The 25,384-nt window shown below is 43.5% G+C and overlaps 1 protein-coding gene across 1 annotated transcript in view; it reads right to left on the reverse strand.

Moving 5' to 3' along the window:
• Positions 1–25,384, reverse strand: part of ABTB2 (ankyrin repeat and BTB domain containing 2) — a 111,373-nt gene that overhangs the window by 37,485 nt on the left and 48,504 nt on the right. The window contains exon 2 of the mRNA XM_063158226.1: positions 1,903–2,049. Within this exon, the coding sequence (XP_063014296.1) occupies positions 1,903–2,049 (147 nt within the window). The remainder of the gene's footprint in view (positions 1–1,902; positions 2,050–25,384) is intronic.

Genomic DNA, 25,384 nt, shown 5'->3' on the forward strand with positions numbered 1-25,384 from the left:
TGGTTTTTGAACTCAAGCCAAGCTGTCGGAGCATGGTGGACCTGAGGAGGCCTCAACTAAGGTGACCTGGATCACACAGTTGCACTCAGAATTTTAGGACTGCAGATTTTTAAAAGTTCCCAGAGCAATGACCCAAAGTTGGTATTTTTGCAATAAGCTTGCTTTAGGCACAACCCTGTTTAATCTCCTTGTGTTGTGGTGCATTACAAACTCCAAAAAGCTTTAAAAGCTTCATATTTGAGTAGTGTGACTACCAATCAGTGAGCTAAATTATTACTATACTTAGCTAGGATATGTTTTTTCCTTGGGAGAATCTCTGCTGCTTTATGCTTCACAGTCCCCTCAAACTCTCACAGGAAACATTGCTCTATTGTGTCCAAAAGTTACAATACTGGGAAAGGATGGAACCAAAATAGTCGCCCCATCACAAAGCTGGCTCCTGGGAAAGCAACCTGAGTTTAGTGGTGCCACATATGCATTAGCAACACATCCCTCTGAAATTCTTGGGAAGTTATTATTTGTCCATTTATATCTAAAAGCAATACACTAAATTTGTTAATCAGAAGCCCTGGGGTTCTACTGTTACACAGGAGAAAGCCCCACAAAGCTACTGTATGTCTAAACATGACATTTTTAGTGGTTCAGACCAACGGGGTATTAAAAATCTCAGCTTGTAGTCTAAAGCCCTGCCACTCCTTTGTTGAACAGCACATTCAGCTTTAAGGACCCACTTCAGAATAATAAAAAAATCCTTCTAACAACTCTGCCTTTCCACTTCAGTAGCTCCAGGATCTGCACGTTTTACGAGAGCATCACGGATCCTCCAGTGCTGGTGCTAACACAGAAGTCTGCACAGTTTATAGCAGAAATGCATCTGGAATTCAAATTTTCAGCTCAGAATAACGTTCCTTCTCCTTTGCACACTCACTCTATTTTTCTGGCAATGGGCAGCAACGTTTTTTTTTTTTGTTTTTTTTTTTAAAAAGAAAAAAAAAAGGCAACTGTATCAGGAGAGCCATTCACTGGATGTACGGACCAAGTTGGCCAGGCAGGGATGGGGGAAGAGGGAGAGAGGAAGCTGTATTCAATTCCAGCCCCTTGCTACAAATGTTCTCTTGTGTTCCAGGATAAATAGAGGTGTGTTGAAGGAATTTGAAAACCTCAAACTACGGCAGGTTGCAAAATAAATGGTGAAACACACAAGCTCCTTACTGGCCCTGGCATTCATTAGCATTCAGATGGTGCAGGCTAAGAAAGTGATGCCAGCAGAAACGTTGCAAGGGGGAAAGTAGACCAGGAAAACACAAATCATTTTTGTTTACTTTAAAGGGGCTTTGTGAGTACTCTAGGAATGGAACATTTCATTTGGCCAGCTTTAAAAAAAAAAGGGGGTTGAACAAGTTTTTGTGAGCAGAGTGCTCTCAGATTTTCTTTTTCCTTTGCTTTTTGCTTTTTAAGTAACCAAAAAGCTTTTCCTTGAATATCCCAGACATTTCCACAGCAGAAACACTAACCAAGAGAACACTCTTTGCTGTCTTTGGGAGGTTTGCTGTGCTTCACAAATGCACAGGAGAGCCTCCAGAGGCATCTGGGAAAGAGCATCCAACTTCAGCTGGCAGTAACTTCTCTACCAAAAAAAAAAAAAAAAAAAACCACCAAAAAACCAAAAGAAGCACCTCTCACACCTCTCCAGGTGATTTAGACATTAAGCAGACTAATGAAACCAGCTGATTTTCATAAACAGCACCACCAGACGATTACATCTCACCCAACACTAAATGCTGCTCACGCTGCCAACAGTGGCAGTGCTCCCGCTGCCCCTCAGCAGCGGAGGAGGGATGGGCTCTCGTGCCCTGCTGCAAGAACCCCATGGTGGATTAGAGGATTCCATCCCAGACTTACTCAGTTCCGAGATGCTCCCGACGCAGGTGGCCAGCAGGGACTGCTCCAGGGTCCGCAGCTCCAGCTGCGCGTAGGCGTCGGCCCGGCCATCGCTGCACACCGAGCCGTCGTGGTAGGGGCTGAAGTAGGCAGGGAGGGACAGCACACCTGCGACAGAGCACACAGCACACCTCTTACAAATCAGCCCACACTTTGTGTGCAAAGGCAAATCCCTCCAGGAGGGATACAGAACTTGCACCTTTCTCCAGGAATTTTTGAACGGTTCAAAGGAAATCAAACAGTGCTGTGAACACTGCTGGAACGGCTGAAACAGGCTCCAGGGAGTAAGGCTGGATGTTCCTACAGCCTTTAAGAGCTGGAAACAAATTGCAGTCGAGATAAAACTACATGAAAAGCTTTGGTTAAGTCTCTACTCTTGTTTATACAACAACAGGGCTGCACACACACGGCTTGCTGCTGAACAGCTGTATGCAGATCCCCAGATAGAAGGGCCTGATCTGGAGAGATGTGGAATATAGCCTGGAGTCCACCTCATCCCTGCAACCCTACAAACAAAACCAGGGGCTGTGCCAGCCCTTTGAACCTGCCATGCAGTTTCAGGTGCTCAGACTGTGGTTTCTGCATGTGCACGCCTCTGGATGCGCCCAGCAGTTCTGAGGCTGCCTGAATTTTCATCTCTGTAAATGACCCCATGTGAGAGAGAGAGATTAGCAAGGTAATTACACTGCACACATATGTTTACCACACACATCTCCTCTCCATCAAATGCACAGGACCTGATTGCTCTGTGTGGCACAGAGAAAAGGGGGAGCGTGACCTCTGGAGTGGATGTGAGGCAGGGAGGAGGGTGTGTGACAGGCTGGGCTGGGAGAGTGACCTGCCCCGTCCTGTGGCACCCTGGAGTAGATCTGGTGCCACTGCATCCACAAGGCAGGTGGATGCCAAAAAGCCACCTGCAGTCACTCAGCCATTGTTCCTGTGCCCTCCCTACTGCCCTGTTTTTAATTACAGATCCATCCCACAATTCCAGCAGCACCTCCTGGCCCATATTTTCCCTGATTCTAGACAAGGGCACTCAGAGCAGCCACGACTGCCTGTGCTCTTAACCTGCTGTATCCTGTATTTCTGCTTTTTAACTTTGATCCCCAGCAATAGAGTTCAGCTCGGACCCACGTTTCCTTCCACCCTCACCTCCTGACCCTGGCTCAGGCTGGGATGTGGAGATCCTTTACTCCTGTGGCAGTGACCTCCTGTCACATAGATGCTGGATATTGTTGCCCAACAAAACCCTGCAACTTATTGTGCAAGACCTTTTGTTTCTTTGTCTTGATGTTTTCTTTTGAGATTTTATGCTGGATTGATCTCTCCTACCCTTTTCACATCCTCTTTGCATCCTGCTTTGTGGCAAAGCCAAGGGCTGTATCAAAAACTTCCTGGACATGATGAGAATAAGGGAATGATTTATCCTGTTGTGCTTCTTCACTGTACATCACTGTTGGTTAATGGAGAACGCTCTGCCAATGCCCTCTTAACCTGAATAATTAGGAAGTTGAGGCTTTAAGAGCTACCAGAAGCCATGCATGCAAACTAGGAGAGCTTTGCTTTAAATACACTATACAGAGCCTAAGCCACTTCCTTTTCCATGCCAAAGCTATGAAAGGATGTTTGAGAGACATATGGATTGAATTTATGGCAGAGGGAGAATGAAAACAGCCTGATTTGTCAAAACTTTCAAATAGAGGCACATAATTCTACAGAGGCGAAAACAGAAACTGGCAGCTCCACTGCTGAGCCCAGCAGAGGGAAAGGAGTGAGGCACATTGGTTCTGTTTTCTAACAAGGAATTAAAAATAAAGATTTGCAGAATGCTTTGGCTCGCAAAAGGCAACACCATTTTCTCAGTTTTCCAGTTCACAGTTTGTCAGGTGATGCTTGGAAACTGGGAGGATTTATTTACCTTTGGAAAAATTACTAATCCAAGATAGCTATGGACAAGATTTTTGCTGTCACCTGCCTTGGCAGAGCTGAGGAACATCCTTTAGGCACCAGAGAGGAATAAGGAACTCACCAAGACTTTGGCCATGTGCCAAAGCCCAGTGATGCCACTGGGGATTTTCCCCGGGAGAGGGGGATGAATGAAACACAGATTCCCAAGGCTCCCCACATCTGGCAGGTCTCCACAGGTACAAGCAGGCCTGGGAATGAGGACACGCCTCCCAACACTGATTTTGGGACACTGGGAAGCAAAACAGAAATGTACCACACAACTGTTCTATCTTGCAGCAACCTAATCTTGGTTTTCTCTCTGATCCACTCCTAGTAACTCTGTAGAGCTGGAAAAGCATCATTGTTGGTCCTCAGATAAGATATTCAGGCACAAGGACATCTGCAGTCAAGCTTTGCCCAGTGATGTTTTAAGTAGGAACAGGACTTAATCTTTAATACCAATTAAAAACCTCCTTTTTTGATAACAGGCAAGTGCCTTGTGCTGATTATTTGTATCCCAAGCTATGGTTCTTGCTCTCCTACTCCCCAAATCATGAAATTTTCAGTCTACAGGTGTTAAAATGGTATAAACCATGGGCAGTTTCTGTCTGGCATTCACAATCCTGCATTTTCATATTCCATGGCAACACTGGTTTTAATAACGACAAGCAAGATAAGCAAAACTGCAACTGAAATAAATCAATCCAGGTCAGAACACTCTCAGTTTGATATTCACCTTTATTTCCTGACTTTCCAAACTGTGTTTTTCCCACAAAACAATGTGAAACAACACATAATTACTGTGCAGGAATGAACCACTTGGGCAGTATTTTTAATTAAGATTTTAAGTACAGGATCCAGGCCATGGTGGAGCTAAGGAGAGACTAAATTCAAGTGTGGCTTAGCTCAAACCTCAGGAGCAGCAAGAGCTCACAAGTCACCTCTGGAACAGCCTGATTCTCAATTAAAGCATGGCTGGCTAACAAATTTTTCCTGATCTTTCCATAGCTTTTGAAACAGCAGCTGGAAATAAAGCAATATTTATTCTGCCTCAGTTAAATATGAAACCTGTTCACGAGCACTTGCTGCCAATGCTCTTAAAAGGCAGTCACGACTGGGTGAATTCCAGTTAAGCAGTTCCTTAAACTCAAATTATTCTGCTTGCCTAAAGAGTTTGAAATTGTTGTCCGTAATCTGATGCTTTTTAATAGCAACTGAAAATGTTTCCAGTCTGAGCAAGATCCAGGGAAAAGTCTGTTCACACTCCTGGACATCTTTCTGCTTTAAGAGGTGCAGCAGCTCTGCAGAGAGCTTTGGCTGTAACGTGACGGCTCCCCCGAGCAGGGCTGGGCAAAGCTCTTGTGTGGTTTCCAGCACGTGCTGGAACACCTCTGCTTTGGAGACAGGCTGGGAGAGCTGGGAATGTTCACCCAGGAGAGGGGAAGGGTCCAGAGAGCACCCTAGGGGCTCCAAGAGAGCTGGAAAGGCACTTTGGACAAGGGCATGGAGTGACAGCACAAAGGAGAATGGCCCTAAACTGAAGGAGGGTGGGTTTAAATGGGATGTTGGGAAAGAACTTTTTACTATATGGGTGGGAAGACCCTGGCACAGTTTCCTAGAGAAGCTGTGGCTGCCCCATCCCTGGGACTGTTCAAGACCAGGTTTGACAGGATTTGGAGCAACCTTGGTCTATGGCAAGCTGTTCCTGCCCATGGCAGGGGGTTTGGAACTAAATTATCTCTAAACGTGCCTTCCAAGCCAGACCACTGCCTGCTTGTATGACTCCCCAGGCTGGGCAGTCAATTCAGTTCCTCAAGCAGGATAATTCCTGTAAGAAACCCCAGGTCCACCTCTGAATGTCCTCATAATTCAGAGGCGGGCATCAAATTCTGTTATTTTGCTCTCAAGATGCAGGCAAATGCAGACCTTTCCATGAATTTTGCTCTGAGATTGGAATGTTTGACGTTTCAACTACCCATGGCCCCTTCACAGCTCCAACTATTTGCACGCCATGGTTGTGCTAAGGGACTTGCCATCATTTTTACCTTGTTGTAATGGTTTTCTCTGGGCTTTCTCCAGTCTGGACCCTTGATGTTGGCAGACAGCTTCCTAGAGATTAACTCATCAGCAATTTGATGGCTTTCAAACACTTCTATGATGTCGAGAGGTTAAGATGGGGCCACTCACAAGTGGCAAAGGGCCAAGGAGTCTTGGCTGGAAAGCACTTGAATTCTGCTGTCTGGGATTCCTCATGGAAATTGCCCAGGGTACTTGATTTCCTTATTTCAGAAATGCACTGGCTCTGCTCATGACAGATTAGGCAAAGAATCAGGAATATAATTAGGACAGGGATATACACCATAAACTACTGACATGGAAAAACTGCTTTTTTTAAAAATAAACCTAGCAAAATGCATGGGGCAATACAATGTGCTATTTATACCTAAACACTTCCATAAAACAAATCACAACAGTAGGAAAAAAAGCACCTATTTGGCCAAACCAACTAGACAGCCCTTGGAAAATTCAAAATCATCTCTATACATTATAAATTGCTGCTAAAATCCCCACGTGTGAAACAAGGAGTGCTGTGAGTATGCTTGAAAAATGCATTAGGAAACCAAGCAGGAATCCCTACAGCAGCGTGCTTTTGTAATGTTTGGCTTGGGATAAATTCTGCAAGAAACATTCTGGGGGGTGGGAATGATGGCTGATCCCTGTGAAGTGAAATTCTGGAAGGCCCAAGTTTTGAAGGCGGACGGTGACGACCTGACTGTGCTGGAGTTGCCAAATCCCACCAATTCCAAGGGAGCCGGGGGAAAGCTCAGCCAAGCGCAAGTGCAGTTCCCACGTTGGAACGTGGCCATGACATCGGGACGGCTGTCACCTTGCACAAAGTCCTGCCATTCCTCATGGCCAGGAGCATTCAAGGCTCTCCTTGTTCTCCCTTCCCCGTTCTCCCACACCACACAATGCCCTGCAGTTCCCTCTTGCCATTCAGTTCCCAGTGTGGAGCACCAGCAGGAATTAATGCCAGTTCCTGGAGTTCTGTTTTCGCCTTGCTGACCTACCGCGGCTATGAAAGCTCAACCCCTCTTTATTTTATGAAATGAGATGGGATCATTTTGACAGAATATAAACAAATCCCTCCACAAAACAGCAACCAAAGTGTTCCTGATGGAGCTCCCTCAAACTTTAAACACATCAGGCTCTATAATCAACTGCAGCCATGTTATAGATGGCGAGAGAGGCTTGTGATCAGGGAACAATGCACCTAATTGCTCATATATAGGAAAAAAAAGTGTGGCTTCTGCTAGAAAGCAGGCAGGCATCTCTCCCAGTTTGTCAGCAGTAAGAAAAATCAAACACAGTTTCCTATATCTGCATCCACATTAAACAGTAATTCTGTAATTGGAAACAGGAGTAGAAGCAGAGGAGGGAGGAGCTGCAAGTGGAGAAGATTTTAAAATTTTCTGCAAGTGTTACCCTGGATCTCTCCATCAAAGAGCTGATGTCCTAAGGGGACACTTCTAGACACCTCAGAGTCACACAGCCCTCAGTCTTGGTCCTACTGCTCAAAGAGACAATATTCTCTCCAAATTAACAAAATACAGTTTTCCTGGTCTTCAGGAATGTTATCAGAGAATGAGCCGCCTTCACGCTCACAGTCTTCCTGTAGCTCAGTGTTAACAGGTATTGCTCAAGTTAGGTATCAAAATAACCCAGGAGAGACTTATAAAGCACTCTCAAAATTCAGCACTCTTTCCTCCTGGGGTGCAGGTCACTGCAGAACTGGAAGTCTAAAAAGCAGGGAAATCCACAGAGCACACAGCCAGGGAAAGGGCAGGAGCCGGTGGACCATCGCTAAAAATGCCTCCCTAGTCCTACAAAACTCCCTGTGCCTGTCTTCATCCCACACATTTTGCTTCCCTTTTGCTATGAAAATGGTGGAACTGGACAAAGGTAGGAAGGATCTGTATTCCATTTGAATCCAGCTGTGATATATGGGCTTGCAAATGACTATAAAAGTAGGAGAAAGGCCTTGGTTTAATACCGAGTCAGAATTTACTGAGTCACTAATCCCACTTCCATATCCCTGTGGTCTTCTGGACAACCACTAACCTGGCCTGGCCCCAAGCATTTAATTGAACATAAGCACAAGGGAACATATCCTGGGCTTGCATTGTCATAACTGCCAAAAAACACAGCACAATGACTGTCCTCGTTCCTATTTCCAAGACGGAGAAACGCAGGCAAAAGGAAGAGAAGCAACCACCAAACTCCTGCACCAGAACCAGCACTTGGCAAAGCCCAAACCTCCCAGTTCAAATTCTCAGTATGAAACTGGGCAGCACAGAGCCATTGCTCCCTGTTCAAAATTCCCAGTTCAAATACCCAGGATGAAACTGGGCAGCACAGAGCAACTGCTCCCACAACCTGGATCCAGAGATTGGAAATAAATGGAATAACTATGTGGCTTTAAGTCTAGGTTTGTAGAATTATGCTTTCTGTTTTATATGTCCTAATAAAAGGCCTTTGGGGATATAATCTGTAAATATAAACTGTAAATGCTTCCTACTATTATTACTTCCTACAACTACTTCTGAAGAGGAGCGTGTGTGCTCAGATGTCAACAAATACATCCCTTAAACTCGGCTGATCCTTTTGGAATTTTGTACATGTGATTTTCCAGGCATTGGCTCTTCTATGCAGGGCCCAAGGGCAGGCAAAGACCTGTGCTACACTGTAATATCAGTGTTAAAAATTCCACCAATTATGAATAAATCCATGCTTCCAGGACTCTTATTTTCAGGATCCAATATGGCACACTAAAGAGAAAACCCCATACTGGGTTAGAAATATCAATGAAAAAAACAGTTTTATGAGGAGTGGTATAAATAGATTATGAAAACTATGAAATAAATAGAAAACCAGAGTCCTGTGCCAAAAAATTACTGTGGTCCAAGAGGCTGAAGACTTAGAATTCCCTACTTGTGTAAACCCCGACCAGTTTGAATAATCTCAGAGTCTCAGTCTGCTTATCTGGAAAATGAGGATATTGCTTAATTCCTGGTAAGGGTGGTGTGACAGCAGCAGTGTTCTTGCTTCATTTCTCATCCTCAACTTACTCCTTCATGCTGCTCAACATTTAGCAGTGTCCCCATTTCCCATATGTGCCAGTAGCACATTTTTTGCCCCTTACCAACATCCCTTTTTTCATTTACAAAGCCCTTTTAACCTTCAAGGCTCCCCAAGATGCAGCTACTTCTGAGATGAAAGTACAGATTTTACGACGATATTTAATTGCACCTCAGCGGAACTTATGACATCAGAAGAGAAGCTTTACCCAACCCTGAGAGGGTTAAGGAAAGCAAAATTATTTTAGCCCTGCAGAGACATGAATGTGGACAATGCTGGACAGTTGTTCTGACAAACAGAGCAGAAGTACCATAAAAAATTATAAAGAATATATATATATATATATATATATATATATATATATATATATATATATATATATATATATGCATGCAAGCTAGAAAAATAAGCTTTATTTTTGAAACAGGGAGAGAGGTATGACAGGTAAGCAGTGCTAAGTGTCCTTTAGTGGCACTTCTTTGGGGATCAGAAGGCTTAGGAAGAAGAGGGTTCTGTCTCCATTCCCCTGGAATTCTTTAGAAGTCTCCAATTTAGGTGCTTTTACAGTAAAATCAACTTCATGTGGTGTAAGCAGTGGGACTGCAGCAACTGCAGGCACCAGCTCGAGCCCTCATACCCTCCACAATACCCTTTTCTAATCCATTCCTTTTTGTTCACTGTCCTTCCTGTAATCTGGCCTTTGAATCATGCCCAGTTCCCCAGATGTGCTCTGAGTAAGCTCTTTGTACATCCCATAATGACCTCTCTTTGCTTGCCTTCAATTCTTCTATTTATACATCCCATGATCTGTATGCTTGCCAAACAAAGAGGATAGTAAATTTATATCCTCAGCCACTCCCAGTTCCTTTTCTTATGGAATGTCAAGACCGGGAATCTGACCAGGGAAGTACTCCAGAATAATCCAGTGCAATCCCTTCTGAAGTATTCCAGAGCAATTTTTGGGAAGAAATTACCACTGCATAGCTGCTTCTTTAGACAGGTGAGTCCTTGGCCTGATAAAATCTACCCTCCTTAGCCTCTCCTGGCTGTTGCAAGCCATTAAAATCAGATTTCAGAAACCATGGTCACTTAATAATAAACATCAAGACTACAATTACATCAGTTAATGACCTAAAATATCAGAGTGTCATAAGGGCTGATTACTCTCAGTTTATTTTTAAAAAGCCACGAGGAAATAGGAGCTCAGAAGTAACCAACTCACTGCTCCTAAAAGAATTTTTTAGACAACTCAGAGCCTGTCTCCTTTAGCTGTCAGCAACAGCAGCTTGGGCTTTGTCAGGGAGAAATATGCATCTGTCACTCAATATGAAATTGAAATTTTATCTAAGAGAAACACAGTGCAGTGCTGAGCCCATGAAGTCTGACCTCAGGAGGGCAAGGCTTGGAGGCTCCCCAGGATGAGCACATTCCTACCCTGCCTGCAGACAAAAATGATTCAGCTTTGGAGTCACCGGCCAGACAGCACAAAACTTGGGGCGGGTGCATGGTGAGCAGTTCAGGAGAAAAGAGCCAGCACCGTTGCAGATTTGATACCTCCAGTTTAACCTTCAGTATTATTTCAGCACAGCAGATTGCTCATAGCAGCATTTACATGCATGAGTAATTCATGAATCACAAACTTTGTCATTTTTCACCCCAGCTCTGCCCACAGCCCCATATTAGTGCAAGCTTTTGGGACAAGACAAACACAAAAAGCTTCACCATCCTGATAACAATGTTTGTGTTTGACAAGCACCATTAGGCAGGGTGTGCTCTCCAAGAGTATTTTGATAGCACTAAAGACCAGCAGCAATTCTAGCCCAGGACAGAAGCTATGCCTCTCTCAATTTTCATTTCCTCAAACAAACACTTGGAAGTATTTGGCAGTTTTCCCCCCCAATACAGCTGATTAGTCTCTTACTAATGACAGTATTTTGCAACTTTCTGCTTCCTCACATCAAAGCATCCTGGAGATCTTGTCAACAATGACCAATTGTTTAGACACTCAGAAGTGAAGCTGAGGAATTCCACTTACTCACCAACTGATCAGCATTACCCTCAGTCTGAAAGATCTGCAACACTTGAGCCCATTTCTAGCATCGTGTGTGGCACTCAAGGACCATCTCATACCATCCACATTCATGCCTGACTTCCTTCCATGACGTCTTGCTCTGGTTTCAGCACCTATTTTACCCCCTGCTTCTGCATCTGAATTCCTCTTTCTTGTCCCCCATCACCTCTTCATTGTCATCACACTCGCACTCAGGGTCCAACCTTTCCAAGGCTCCACACCAGTCCCAAACGAGAGCAGATCCAACATCTATTTTTGAAAGTGCCCTTCAGGGGTGGCAACACTGTAAGAATTTGGCAATATTTGTAAAGCTGGCAGGCAAAAGAAAAAAAAAAAAAAAAAACAACCAAACCCAACTGTACTACAAGGTTCTGGCCTGTCTCACTATTGCACAAGTGCCAAGTGCATTTCAAAGTCTAAGTCTCTTGGTTGTAGCCATTTATAGTTTGTATAAAAAGCATAACTTGTACACTTCCATTAGAGCCCTAAATATAACTGCCCTGAGCAAGTACTCGCTGCTCAAACAGGACCTCTTTGAATTTTGTTTCCAAAAGAATGTTGCTGCCACTATATTATTTACAGACATTTACATTAAGATCTGAATACTTGGTCAGGAAACCACTCTGATTAATGGATCCCCAACATTGTTTTATAACCAAAGAAAACCAGTATTTTTATTTTAAAACAGTAAATTTTTTGCATAAGCATAAAAAGCAGCAGTTCTCAGGATGGCCACGGTTCTTTGAAGAATTTGGAAACGCAACCACATGTTCTGGGTTTTTAACACAGCATCTGTGTAGGGGATGAAAATTAGAATCCCAATCTTGTATTTTATTATAAAAATACACTTTGATATCTCTATCACAGCCGTGCAGCAGATCCATAATGGATTCAAACATTCAGCCCAATTGATTTTGACAGCCTGCTGCTGTCTCAGGGTTTTCCTGCATGGGACTTCCAGTTACCCCATTTCATAGCATGCAATTATTTTCCTGACACTTGGAACATTGTTATTTGTGGAGGTGAAATGAAGGAAAAAAAAAACCCCAAACATTTTTCATCATTTCAGGTAAAATGATGGAAAAACAGGGAAAATTGCCTCACAGCAGAAGAAAGTGAAATTAAAACAAAAGAACTTTTTAGAGCAAGATTCTTTAACTGACAAAAGCTGCACAGCTGGAAGAAACTTCTTTATTTTAACGAACAATCACAGTGTTATCTTTGTTCATAAAACTTCTGTAGTCATTAAGGTACAAAATAAAACCTCTATTTTCTATTTTGTGGGTTCTCTGTTGTTTTAAATTATGATTTTCTCTCTGAGGCCAATGTGGATCATCTCCACTGCTGCGAGGCAGAGATGCACAGCATGGAAGGACTTGAAAAGCAAAGGTCCATCCCACACAAATAACCCCATCTCACAGAAGTAATCACTTTTTGGATCCAGCTGTTTGTCTGCAACCACTATATCCCAGCAATATTAATAGCTTTGATTATTGCCAAGGGAAAAACGTCTTAGAAGGCTTTTCAGATTTGTCATGGAATAAAGCAAAAGGCAGAACCATAGCAGAGACAGATTTGGGGAGGCTCAACTGTCTAAGAGTGCTTTTTTTGGTTCTTTTCACCAAATCATGGAAGTGATAGCTCAAATAAGAGACTGTTCTGTTAAAAAAGGACAAACTGGTAAAGGCTAAAACTGGGCTGCCCTGCAGCTCTACTTATGGGTGGGAACAGACTGGAATAGGAGATAGGGAACATCACTTGGAACTAACACAGAAACTTATTTGGAGTTCAAACTGTACTTCAGAACAATCTTTTCCTCCAGAAGTAATACAATTATAACAACAAGGAAGGGAAAGGAGCACATAGAAGACTCAGAGAGGATGGAAATAGATATATGGAAGAAGGATGGTGGAAAAGGAACAGGAAAAAAACCCCAAACCCTTAACATTCCCTGATGGAAGAAATCAGTGAAAGAATGGAAAACAGTCCTATAAATAAGAGCAAATTCTGCACCTTTACCTTGGAAATATTTTATTTTTCCTCAAAATTATTGAGGAACATGTGACACTGTCTTTTAACCTCCAGGATCATTTGTCTCCCTTTCCCTCATCCCATTCCCTGAGAAGTGGCACAACAAACAAAGGGTGATTGAGCAGAGCTGGACATGCCTTGGCCCTGTGCTGATGGAACTTGATACCCACTGTAGCTGTGTGGGCAAAGTCATTCAGCTTCCAATACCCTTCCCAGGCAAATTTCAAGATCACCATAATAACATAAAAAAAAAAAATAAATGTCTCAATTTTTTAACACCCTGCTTTGAAACCTGAAGTTACCTTGGGTGTGATTTGGGTGCTTTTTTGCTGTTTTATAGTTCTTCAGGGCAGAATAATCAGACAAACAGAAAAATGTAGCAGTCTCCTTACTACCTATTTTCAAGATGATCTTCACCTTCCTGCCCTGTTCTTCCTAATAAATCACTGATTTACTGTTAGGGCCCTGCAGGCTCGACCATTGCTTCTTCATCTCAGTGGGAGCCAAATGATGATTGAGATGCCAATATATTAGGCTGGTCTGATTCAAAGCAGGGTAAGGAACAAAGCATTTGTGCAGAGCGAAGATAAATGAATATAAATCAAGTGCTAAGCCATTTTCTGTGATGGATTAGCACCTTTCTTTGACCCAATAATGTCAAGGGGTCTCCATGCTGACAGGAACTAATGTGGAAATCTGTGCTGTGCAAAGCCAGGAGGAATCCTGATCTGCAGCTGCACTGCTCCTCTGTTTGCATTTTGCTCTCGCTCAGGTGTGAGCAATCCATCTCCTCCATCTCCCCTTGGGAAATGTCACCACAGTGCCCACCAAAACTATCTCTAGAGTATAAAAGATTTCTTTTATTCTGACTTTCTGCCTGTAATCCCATTCTTATCAGTAAACCAGCAGGTCAGAGATGGTACCTCGGCAAGGACTGGATGGAAAAGCTTTCTCAGTATCTCACAGAATGGGCTGGAAGGGATCATCTCAAGGGATCCTCTCATTCCAACCCCCTGCTGTGTTCATCTTCCACTGTCCCAGGTTGCTCCAAGCCCTGTCCAACCTGGCCTGGAAAAATTCCAGGGACGAGGCAGTCACAGCTTCTCTAGAAACCTGTGCCAGGGCCTCAGCACCCTCACAGGGAAAAATTTCTTCCCAATATCCCATCTAACCCTGTCTTCTGTCAGTGTGAATCCATTCCCCCCGTCCTGTCACTTTAAGTCCTTGTTTAAAGTCTCTCTCCCTTCTTGTAGCTCCCTCCAGGTACTGGAAGCTGCAAATAGGTTACCCCAAGCCTTCTCCCTGGTATCTGATATTGCCAAAGTACAAAACTATACAAAGCCAGCAGCAAAACCCACACATTTGGATCAAATCTGGCAACTGCAATTTTGCCAAAAACATATGTGAGGGAAAAAACATTATTGTACGCAGAGAAAAACTTCAGCGGGAGTCGAGGCCAAACCTCTCAGTTCTGGCCATGTGCAGTAGCTGGAGCTGTACTGTATTATATTAAAGAGTGGTTCAAGTGCACTGCATCACTGGCTGGTGGCAAAGCTGCAGGGTTTGAGAGCAGGAAACACATCCAAGCCCTGCAGCTATTGCAGCTCCCACCATTGGCATTTCCCAGATGCAAAAGTCGTGTATGACTTGCCCAAACCAAGAAAAGAGTGAAGCTTGTCCTGTGTCTGTGACATGAGCCTGGACACTTGGTTCTGTGCCTGGGCTGCTCTCCCAGCTCACTCTGGATCTGAGACAGCCTGGGAAACTCAAATTCCACAGGTGAGTGGCACTTGTTTAACCTGCTGCAGACTGAGTCACCTCTCACCCTCTCTGATGAAAGACCATCGATATTATGTGCTCCAGGCTGGATTCCACCCTCTTGTCTCCACATTACACTGATAAGAGGCAATATCTCAGACACCCAGGGCATTAAAAATGAGCTGAAGATGCTCTCATTACCACCTACATTGTTTTAAATTTCCAGTGAACTACATCCTAAGTGAGAGCAGCCCTGCTCTTTGTCCCAAGCTTTGTGTTCCTGGCTTTTGTCAATATTCTCCCTCAGCAGGATCAGCTTTGGCTACATCAATTCCTTGCCTCAGTGTAAGCACTGTATAAACACATAAATGCAAGTGCAGGCATAAAAGGGCAGTGGGGAAATGTTTGGGGGCAAAAAAGGATGGGTGAGACTGCAGCACCCCCGATTTAGTTCAGCTAAAACTGGCACCAAATCACACCACCCTGCCAGTGCCACCACATCTTGTAGAAATAACAGAAACTGCTGAAATGCTGAAAAAATCATAAATTAAATAAAACCTCTTAAATTTAATCTCTTCTGCTTTCAGAGAAAATACTAAAAGACTTACTTTTAGAAGTCAACAGAAAACTTCTCCACAGTTTTGGCATTCTGAAGCAAATGGAATTTGCCAAGTGCAAGAAGTTGTTTATAAGAAAAGAAACAGAGAATTGGAAGTAGTTCCAGAAAATTTATTATGACCCACCTGACTGAAGCCAAGAATATTACATCAGCCCAGATAGCCTGAGAACTGGAACAATATTGCTCTCAAATTAGCAAGTTGCTGGTACCACAGGCAGGGAGAAATGGTTTTGCAGGAGGTCTGGGTTCTCTCCTCAGCTCTGATAGGCAAGGCTGCTTCTAAACTCACTCCCTGTGACCAGAAACAAAGGATTTCTTCTCTTTATTCCTGAGGTTGGTTGGATGGGGAAATGGTTTTTTTTGTTTTTACAACATCTTAAGATTCTTAGGGCAGTGAGCATCTCTTAGTAAGGCCTCCAGAACTCTCTGTACTCCACATGAGCTTTCTTGGTTCATGCTGAAAGAGGAATGACTACAAGGTAAATCCAGCCCAAAAGCCACAGAGCCCCTGGTGCTGATGGGGAGTTGAAATTAAGTATATTGCCAGCAAGCCAAGGAATTCTGTGGTGCCACGTTCAAACAAGGAAAGCACAGCACAGGCAAAGAGGTCAGCTGACACTTCAGTAATTCAAAGATCATAATTAGAGAACACCTCTGCAATATTTAGACAATTTCCCTCCAAAATAAAACACAGCACGGAGCAGCTACAACATGACAGCTCATCCAACAACTTTCTCTTCCTCTCCCACTGCAATCAAAGCCTGAGTGTTCCCCACTGCAGCTGCAGGGTGATTTCTCTCATTTAGCAGCTCTGATAAATTACCTATTTTATAAGAGTCTAAGAAGCCAAGACTCATAAACTCTCTGATGAAGCTGGCATGACATCATTAATTCTGAAGCAGCACTATAGATGCCTTTTATCTTGAAGCATCTAAAAGAACTTTTTTATACATTAAACAAGGTGGTTCATCAGCAGTGCTTCCTGGAAAGAGCCTTTCTCTCCCCTCACACTGGAGCATTCTGAGGAAAAAAGGTCTGAAATGAGGTTCTGCTTCTGAACATTCAGTTCTTACAATGGTGAATCCTCTTTAACAGCTCCAGTAATCTCCTATTAATCTCTCACCACACTCTGGGGCAAAAATATAATCATCTTTAATCCTTTGGGGCTGGGGGAAGTTCCAGGATACAACCCTGAACCAAAAGCACTTAGTGCCTGAGCTAAAGCTTTCAGTACATGATCCCAGGATGAAGAGGCTCCCTCCAAGTTATCAGCATGTCCTGACCCAAAACCTCCATGAATACCATGGGTATGCCCAGATGGAAAAATGCCACTTAAACATTGACTCAAGTAAGAACCACATTGCATCCAACCACAGAGAGCTCAGTTCCTACAAGCTTGGTCACATCATCCATAAGACCCATGTTAGATCTAAATCATACCATAGTTCATATTTTATGTGATTTTTTTATCTATAAAATACATAAACCACATAAGCAAATAGCTAATGAAAAGCAGAATGCAGGAAATTTTACAGGGCAAACAGAGGTCATCTGTTTCAAAGAGGTTATGTTGTCATTTGTGTTTCTGCTGCCAAATGTCTTCTCCATGAATAAAAGAGCATTTGTTGCATCAGGTTTCATTCCCAATTTCACTTTCTGTATTTTGTCATGAAAAAGGAAATGCACTTTAGATACATCAGCATTTCTCTTCTCCTCACCACTGAGGAGGAAAATCACAGGGGGTTGGTGGCTATTTGTTTGTTTAGGGTTTTTGTTTGTTTTTATCCACACCTGCCTGAAATCTGAGGTGTGGATTTCAAACTAACACAAAAAGCTGTGAAGGAATATTTGAGCCTACTACACAAACACAGTATTTTGTCAAAATTAGGTTCAGTCACCACTCTCGTTTCAAACATGGTTAAAAAGCTGAGGTTTGGGTCTAACTGGAGCCTTTAGGAATTATTTCCATCTCTGCACTTCTTAGGTAGGAAGGAAAAGGTCTCAGAATTTATTTTCATGTAACAGACTGAAAAAACAAACTGACAATTCCTCTTTTCTTCTGGGATGCAATGAATAGACCCAAACCGCTCTTTGCAGAAACACTGATTTATGGATTTGAATCGCCTTGGCCCTTCCTCCTTTTAAAGCAGTTTGAAGTTTTAAACAATACCTGGTACAAAGCAAAGATCCATATCACTGTCTTTGTTTTCCAGCAGGAGAAACAGAGGCACAGCCCTCAAAGCCCTTGGAAACCCAGTGCCCAGGAGGTCAGGGAAAAGGTTGGGAGAACAGAAGGGGTTATCAATAACTCTTTTCCTGTTTGCACATCTTTGGTGACCACATGGCACCTGGTGCCATGTCCAGGTGAAATCCATCTCTCCAAGCAGATTTATGAAATATCCTCCATGGAACCTGCCTGACAGCCTAAAGTTCAAGGCATTTCCATATGGATATGGTTTATTCAGTGTCTTCAGCTGGGAGGTACAAGAGAAAAATAAATCATTGCAGTGCTAGCCTACATCAGTATTGTTTTAGTTACCCTCTGGCTTGTTTTCTTTATGTGCCCTTTCTCTCGAGGGACAGTGCCAACAAGACATGCACCTCTACCTAAAAGCAATGGAAGAGTCTGGAAAGAATGGGCACATTCACTCTGCCACTCTCCTATTTTCTCCCTTTGTTAAACAAGCACCCCTGTTTTGTTTCACTGCTCCTGTGCACCAGGCTAACGGCTTCCAAGCTTTTTCCACAACAATATCCAAAGCCCTGTTCCAGCACAGTGTTCTGGATGGTTTTTCCAGTGCACACACATATTCCCCCAGCTGACTTCTTTCATTTCCAAGTTATTGTACCATTAGAATGACAAGATGAGATTTATTGCACAGCAGAAGTATCTTAAATAACCCAGAGAGGCGCTGACATTCCCCGCTCTGGATGGGGCCTGTGCAAACCCCTCTCCTGCTAGAAGGACAAGCTGAGATCCGATTGATGTGGAGGTTTTCAGCAGGGAATGATTAAAAATTTAAAAAAAACTGGGGGAGGGAAGGTATTTTGAAGAAAAACTTCTCTATTCTCAGAAGAGAAGGACAGCTATTTTTGAGACAACATTAAAAACCTTAAGCCTGTGCTGAAACAGAGATTGGAGTGGGAAAAGCCTTCGGAGGCTGGAAAGGCAACAGTAGGTTTAGTACACAGCTCCTGGGACCCAGCAGCAGAAATACGGAACTTATTCCAGTCTGCCACTAAATCATGTGGCTAAGGCATTTCCCTCAGCTTTCTCATCTGTTTAACAGTTCCCAACCCTGCTTCCACAGACCCTGCCTCTGCATTGTGTTTTCCCGATGCTGGAAAACGCTCCGAGATGCGAGGAAGGAAGCGGCAAGGCAAGACAAAAGCTCTCAGTCTGCACGAGGGAAAAGCTCTAAACTGAACACTAAATTCCTGATCCACTGAGAGCAAAGCTGAGCATTAGTCTGCTGCTTTATATAAAACATAATGCTGTATATATATATATCAGCCTCAAAGCAAGGCAACTTCAGAATTCTGGGTTTCCTCCAAAGAACTCTTGGGGGAAAAAAACCCTCAACCAACACAGAGCAAGACAACTCTCACTGAACACAGCCATGACAAAGTCAGCAGCTGCTTCAAGACAAGTATTAACCTGAAAAACAAGCACTTTCTTGTCTATGGCGAGGCAGGTGTTGCTGCAATTACAGATTTCTGGTATTTGCAATTAAATCCTTAATTCTCAACCAGTGCAGGGACAAGGCAGAGCTGGGGAAGAACCCAGTTGTTCTGTTCAGATCCACCAAAGGGGCTGCTCGCTGCCTCTGTGTTTGTGGCAACATCTATGTCCTGATAAAAATATAATTTTTTTTTAACATTTCCAAACCAAATTACGCAGCAAAGAAGCTGTTTTACAACAAATTATGAGATAAGGCTAAATCTCTCTCTGCTCTCTCCCCAGCCTTTAAAAGCCTGAAGGGAGATGAAAGGCAAGCCAGGGCATGCCAGTCGGAGCAGGCAAATGACTTAAAGATCACCAGTGACACACACAGAAAACTCCCTTTACTGGCTCTGTCTGACCAGAGAGGGGGAAAAAAATCAATTAAAGAAGATCAATCCCTTGTGGTGAGACTAAAAGACACCCAGCTTCATCAGCCATCTTCACTTTGAGCTTCACACAAAGCTTCACTTTGTTTGAAACTTGGAGCCTTGGAGCAAGAGATGAGCACGAGGCTTGCTCTGTCACAAGGTAGAGCACAGAAGGATGTTGTTGTTGGGGGATTATATCCCCCAATTAGGACATTTTACTCCATGCCTTCTTTTCCATGCCTGGGAACTGAGGAATAGCAGAGGAATTTCTGTTCAATATTTAGTTTCAATTCTTGATGGGCAAGGCTCATTTCTGCAGCACAGCTTCTCTCTGAGCAAAGTTCTGTTTCAGTTTGACACAGAGGCTGCAGAGAGGACAGTTTGCAATAATTCTGCAATGAGTAATGAACCCACAGGGCTTCCAAATGCAGCATGTGATCCATGGAACTTCCCAGAGGAGGAAAAGGCCTTTCCCTGCAGCCCAGCCTGGCTGGACTCTATCAGCAGCTACTCCCAACCCACGTGCTCCAGCATCTCCCTCTTGCATGGAACCAATCCATGCTGAAATTGCACTTATCACCCTCAGCTTTTACTCCTGACTTCGACTGTCATCTTTAAAACAAAGTTATTTCTTTCCTTGCATTTTTCCACATTTCCTGACTGGTTCTGAGCAATTCCATCTCCATATGACATTAATAACATTGCCCTTGTGAGGACCTGCTGCTCCATCCCTTGGGGCTGAACTGCAGACAAGTTTGTGACAGGCAGAGCCAAAAAAAAAAAAAAAAGGCTTATTTCATCACATAAGAGACTGATTTTTACTTTAAATCCAAACCAATCCCTTCCAAAAATAAAAGGCAAGTAAATGGTCAGTTCAGCTTCTCTGCTGCCTTTCCCAAGGTCATGACCAAGGGCTGGCAGGCTCACAGCCAGGCTGTGAAAGGGATGAATTTCCCCTTCCTGATCTCTTAAGAAGTGTAACATCTTGGCTCACCCTCGTGCCTCTTTAATCTCTTTGCTGTATTCATACATTTTCCTCACCAACTAGAAGGCTATTGCTGTTCCACAGTCTTTTTTTTCCCCAATAAACATTCCTTGTTAATTTTATTATTTAACATCATCTGATGCTGCACTCTGGAAGAAGAGTGATTTTGGAGTGCCCATAAATCACATCACAAAAGAGACTGAAATAACTTTATTTATTATTATTGTTGCTGTTATGCTTTACAGCCTATTATTGGAATCAGCTTATCCTGCCACGTATAAAATCTAGATGAATTAACAAACAAACAAAAAACCCCAAAAGCCAAAAAGAAAACAAGAGAAGACCCAGGTACCACCTGTAGCTCATACTACTGGAAGTAAGGGCTGAGGAAGTGGCAAGGAGGCAGATCTTGCTGGAATTTCTACACTGTGACCTTCACTGGAGTATTTTCTGTTTTGTGCTGGCCAAAGAAATACAAATTGTCTTCTCCCACAGTACTTCACCAACTAAAGTGTGCAAGTCTGCATGGTTCCAAATCACTATGGCAGAAACCAGAAGTGAAAAAGGTTTTCGGGCAATCTCTCTATATTCTGAAAAATGAACTGTATTAAGACAGTGGTTCCCTTCCAGTTTAAGGCAACAAAAGTCAAACTGGGAGTCTGCAATACCAAATTAAAGGCTAAAATAAAGAATTATGGATAACAAAGAACTGGGGGAAAAAAATCCTCACACCAAGAAAGCACTTGGTAGCTTTGGCTCATTAGATCACAAACTGAAGACTCATGGAAAGGGATGGAAAAGGCTTATTCACACTCAATTCTCTTGCAGTTTTTGTGGTTTACAAGTGACATTTCTCTGCTTCTCTGTATTTGTGCTCAGGACAGAGCCCTGACAACAATGAAGTAGTTTAAATGACTATGCAGATTTTCACTGGAAACAATAAAATTCCAATGGGAATCCACACTAGGCCACCAGAATATCTGTGCTTTATCTCTGTCCTGGAGGCTCTCAGCAGATGCCTGGACCTGGATCCCCTCACAGGCATCCAGTGGGATACAGCACAGTATAACCAGCAATCAGCCTCGGAAGTTCCTGTCCCCTTGGGTAAGGACCACTGTCCATGTCCCGAGCATCTGCAGAAGAGCAGCCAGTGCAATGCCACTCTCGGGGCCATGGCTGCACTGGAAACTCACCCTGGTGGATCCCAGGGGGATCTGAGGAGAAGGAGCAGGGTCCCATCCCCACAGGGACACACACCAGCTCTGTCCCCAAGGTAAGAGCCCGTGACAGGAAACCTTCATGTTTAATTCCTGTGAGAAACCACTCTTCCCTGCTGCATGGGAATGACTGAGGATTAAACTATTACACTTGGAGACGAGAGCAGCCAGGTTTAAGTCACTAGTGTCACATCAGCACCAGCCTGGTGGCTTTTGAAGCTGGCACTGTGTAGAGAAGGCTCAGGAAGGTGCAGAACCTGGAACCTGCAGGAGGCTTGTATTAACAACCAGATTTGGGTTAGTAGCTGAGGAAAAGCGGGAACAGCACAGGGATAGGGTGTAATTGGATCCTGGCTTGGGGAGGAAAGACAAGGCTGTGCTCTGTGTGTAAACACACATGGAGGAAAAGCAAAAGGAAAGCCAAAAAAACCTTGTCAGAGTTGACCACACTTGATTTCCACAGCTGAGGTTTCCAGCCACCGTTTTTTATTACAAAAGAAACAAAATAAATACAAGCAGAGCAGAGGATTGCTGTGAGCACGGTGGGTGTGGGAGCGGGACATGTATGACATAAGTTGGTGGCACAGCAGAGCTGTGAATCATATGGTAATCAGAGAAGTTCCTGCCCAAACAATGCACACAGTGTTGGGCTACAGGTTGTGTAGGCAGCAGCCCTGAGCTCACAGACTGAGAGCTGGAAAAGCCCCCAAAAGAGTCTGAACAGCAGAAAAAAAAAAAAAAAAAAAAAAAAATTGAGAGAACCTGGGCTCTGGAATAGTCACACTTTATCTGTCTCCCCGAACACAAGAACCCCAAACCTACTGAGAAAACTCTGGCTCCTACTGTACCCCACTATCCCTCACTATTGAAGACTTGCCTCAGATCTTTGTAATAATGAGTTAAATAAAAAAGATTTACTCGGATGCTTCTGAGCACCACCAAGCTGTTATTTACTACATTAAACTGCTGAACACCCTGACTACAATTACCTACCCATTACTAAAATAGTTTTCTGACTATTTTTCAGCAAGATAAAAAAGGCAGCAAGAACCCCTGAGTCAAGCAGGAGGTGCTGAGCCAACCTGGAATCTGCCTCTGACTGGGATCTGGAATACCAGTACTCAGGAGAAAGACAAAGGCCTGAAAGTCACCTAAAAATAACAATTCAGAGAAGAGAAATGTAGTAACACAACAAAATGCAAATAATACGCAAGCTTACCCAGCAAATGCCAGAGCAGGAGACCAAAATAAATCACAGCTGAAGCAAATCTAGTGAAAACCACAGGCATAATAAAAACCAGACAGTAAAACACAACGGAGATGGATCGCTAGCTCCGAGTTTTCTCTGGTAATGTTTCCAGTAAGGCCCAGAAAATAAATCTCATGGTGGAAACGATAAGAACTTCTGAGTTATAGAGCCCTTCTGAGTTACAAGGCTGTACAGATGCATGAAACTGAGAAGGAAACAGCAGAGCCTATGATTTCTACAAAGCTGTGTAGTTGCAGTTTCTCTGGAATAACATCTGTGTGCACTGAGGGACGGTAGAAAGGAAATATGCTCCTTAAAAACACGCTCCACTTCTTCTTCCAAGCAAAACCAGGTACACACTCGAGCTCTGTTAGCCCCACTGTAAGGCCAGTGTGATCACAGCCCCCTGGGGCTCCAGGTTCTCTTATTTTACATTCAACAGTCATGGGAGACCTACAGGAAAAGGCAGAAGGCTACAAAAGCAAACAAATCCCAAATTATGCTCTTCATAGCAGCCCTGCCTTCCCCTAGGAGAGGACTGTGGGACAAACTGGAGTTGGATCCACTGCACTGACCACACTTTGTCAGGACAAACACTGCCCAGGTTGAGGGATACTCAGGGAACACGCAGCATCAATTTCTATTGAGAGCAGTCAATTCTGCTGAACTGAAAAACCATAATTCCATAATTCTCTGTGCATGCAGCCCCCTTCTCCTCTCCTCAGGCCATCTCCATCCACCTTTTTTTACTTATTTTTTCTCCCATGGTTGCCACAGCTGTTTAGCAGGGTTCATCTCAGACAGAAAGGTCTTTCAGACAGAAAATTCAGTGTCTTGCACCGTGAGTGTTAATATTTAGAAATGGTGCCCAGAGGTGAGCTTTGGATTTGGGAGAAGGCTTATGATGGGCTATGAGTGTTCTGCTTTGAGTGCATAATACCTCATTATAAAAAGACAATCACAGAATCATTAGGGTTGCAAAAGACCTCCAAGATCATTAAGATGAAATACCCCTGTGCCCACTGAATCATTTCATGAAGTGCCACATCTACTCCTTCACATTCCTTCTCCTCTGCAACAATGGAGCACACTGGACTAGTAAACATTCTGCCTAAACTATCCCAAATGGAGGCATGGACATATTTAAGTAGCCCTATTAATTGCCAGACAGCCAATGCTGAGGAGACTCCCATGTGTAACAAAGGTACCAGAGATTTCTCGTTTGGATGCCGTGACGCCAGGGACTTGCACAACTTAGGGCCAACAATCAGTGTGAGCAAGAGGAGCCTGAGACTCAGACACTGTTCTGGCACATGAAAGGCTTTGCAAAAAAGCCCAGGCAAGAGCTGAGTTATGCAGGCCACGCCAGTATCTGCAGACATGGTTATTAAAGTTCCAGCAGCCTCCAGATCTCTTACCTTAAAGCAACAACACTGAGAACGTGCCAGGCAATTTGGGAATTGTCACTGGCCAGACAAATCCAGGGTGAGTTAAGGTTGAAAGTGCAGCCTTTCCTCTCAACACCAGGAGAATCCCCCACCTCCCAATTCAGCAGCAGGATCCTTCATCCACTGGGCATTCAGCCAGTGCTGAGCTCCGAGGGCAGGTATGCCAGGATAATACATCAGACTTGCTTTGGTGGCCTGTGTTCATTTCTGCCTCACTTCCACACTGAAACTTGGGAAAACCTTAGTGAAACCAAGTGAATTTCCCAGTAAACCATCTGCTCATCCTGCAGAGACTGAGAGTCTGGGTTGGATTCGTGGGAGGAAATGGTGAGAGGCTTGCAAAGCCAGCCTTGCATAACCTCGCTGACATCAAAGACCTGCCAGGGGTTTAAATCAGATCAAAATTTGACTGTGCAGCATTTGCACTAGAAACAATCAAAACTCAGATATCCTCAGAAGCAATTTTTGATTCATGCTTACATTTTAACTAACAACTTTTCTCTGCAATTCCAATGTCTTTATTTTTTCTAAAGCAGACCAATTTAAGATAAGATTATTCATATTTAGTAGATCACTTTATAGGTCTTTTAAACCAACTGCTTAAAATGCCTGAGCCCATGCAGGGAACACCAGAATATTAAACATCTGACATGTTCAGTGAAGCATTTCTATAGAGAATTAAGAATAGATAAGAAGAGTATGAGGAAAGAGGATAAAGTGCAATCAGCAGGAGGGAGGAAAACCCAGCCTACTACTTGCTGGGTTTTTTGAGAGTCAAATAACTGGCCTGAATGAAACCACAAATACCTGTTCACTGTGTTACATTTTGCATCCTGAATAATACATACACCTCTCCTGCACATTGAAAATAGAAATGCACATTGAAA

The sequence above is a fragment of the Melospiza melodia genome, chromosome 6 (genome assembly GCF_035770615.1).
Source record: "Melospiza melodia melodia isolate bMelMel2 chromosome 6, bMelMel2.pri, whole genome shotgun sequence".
NCBI lineage: Eukaryota > Metazoa > Chordata > Aves > Passeriformes > Passerellidae > Melospiza > Melospiza melodia.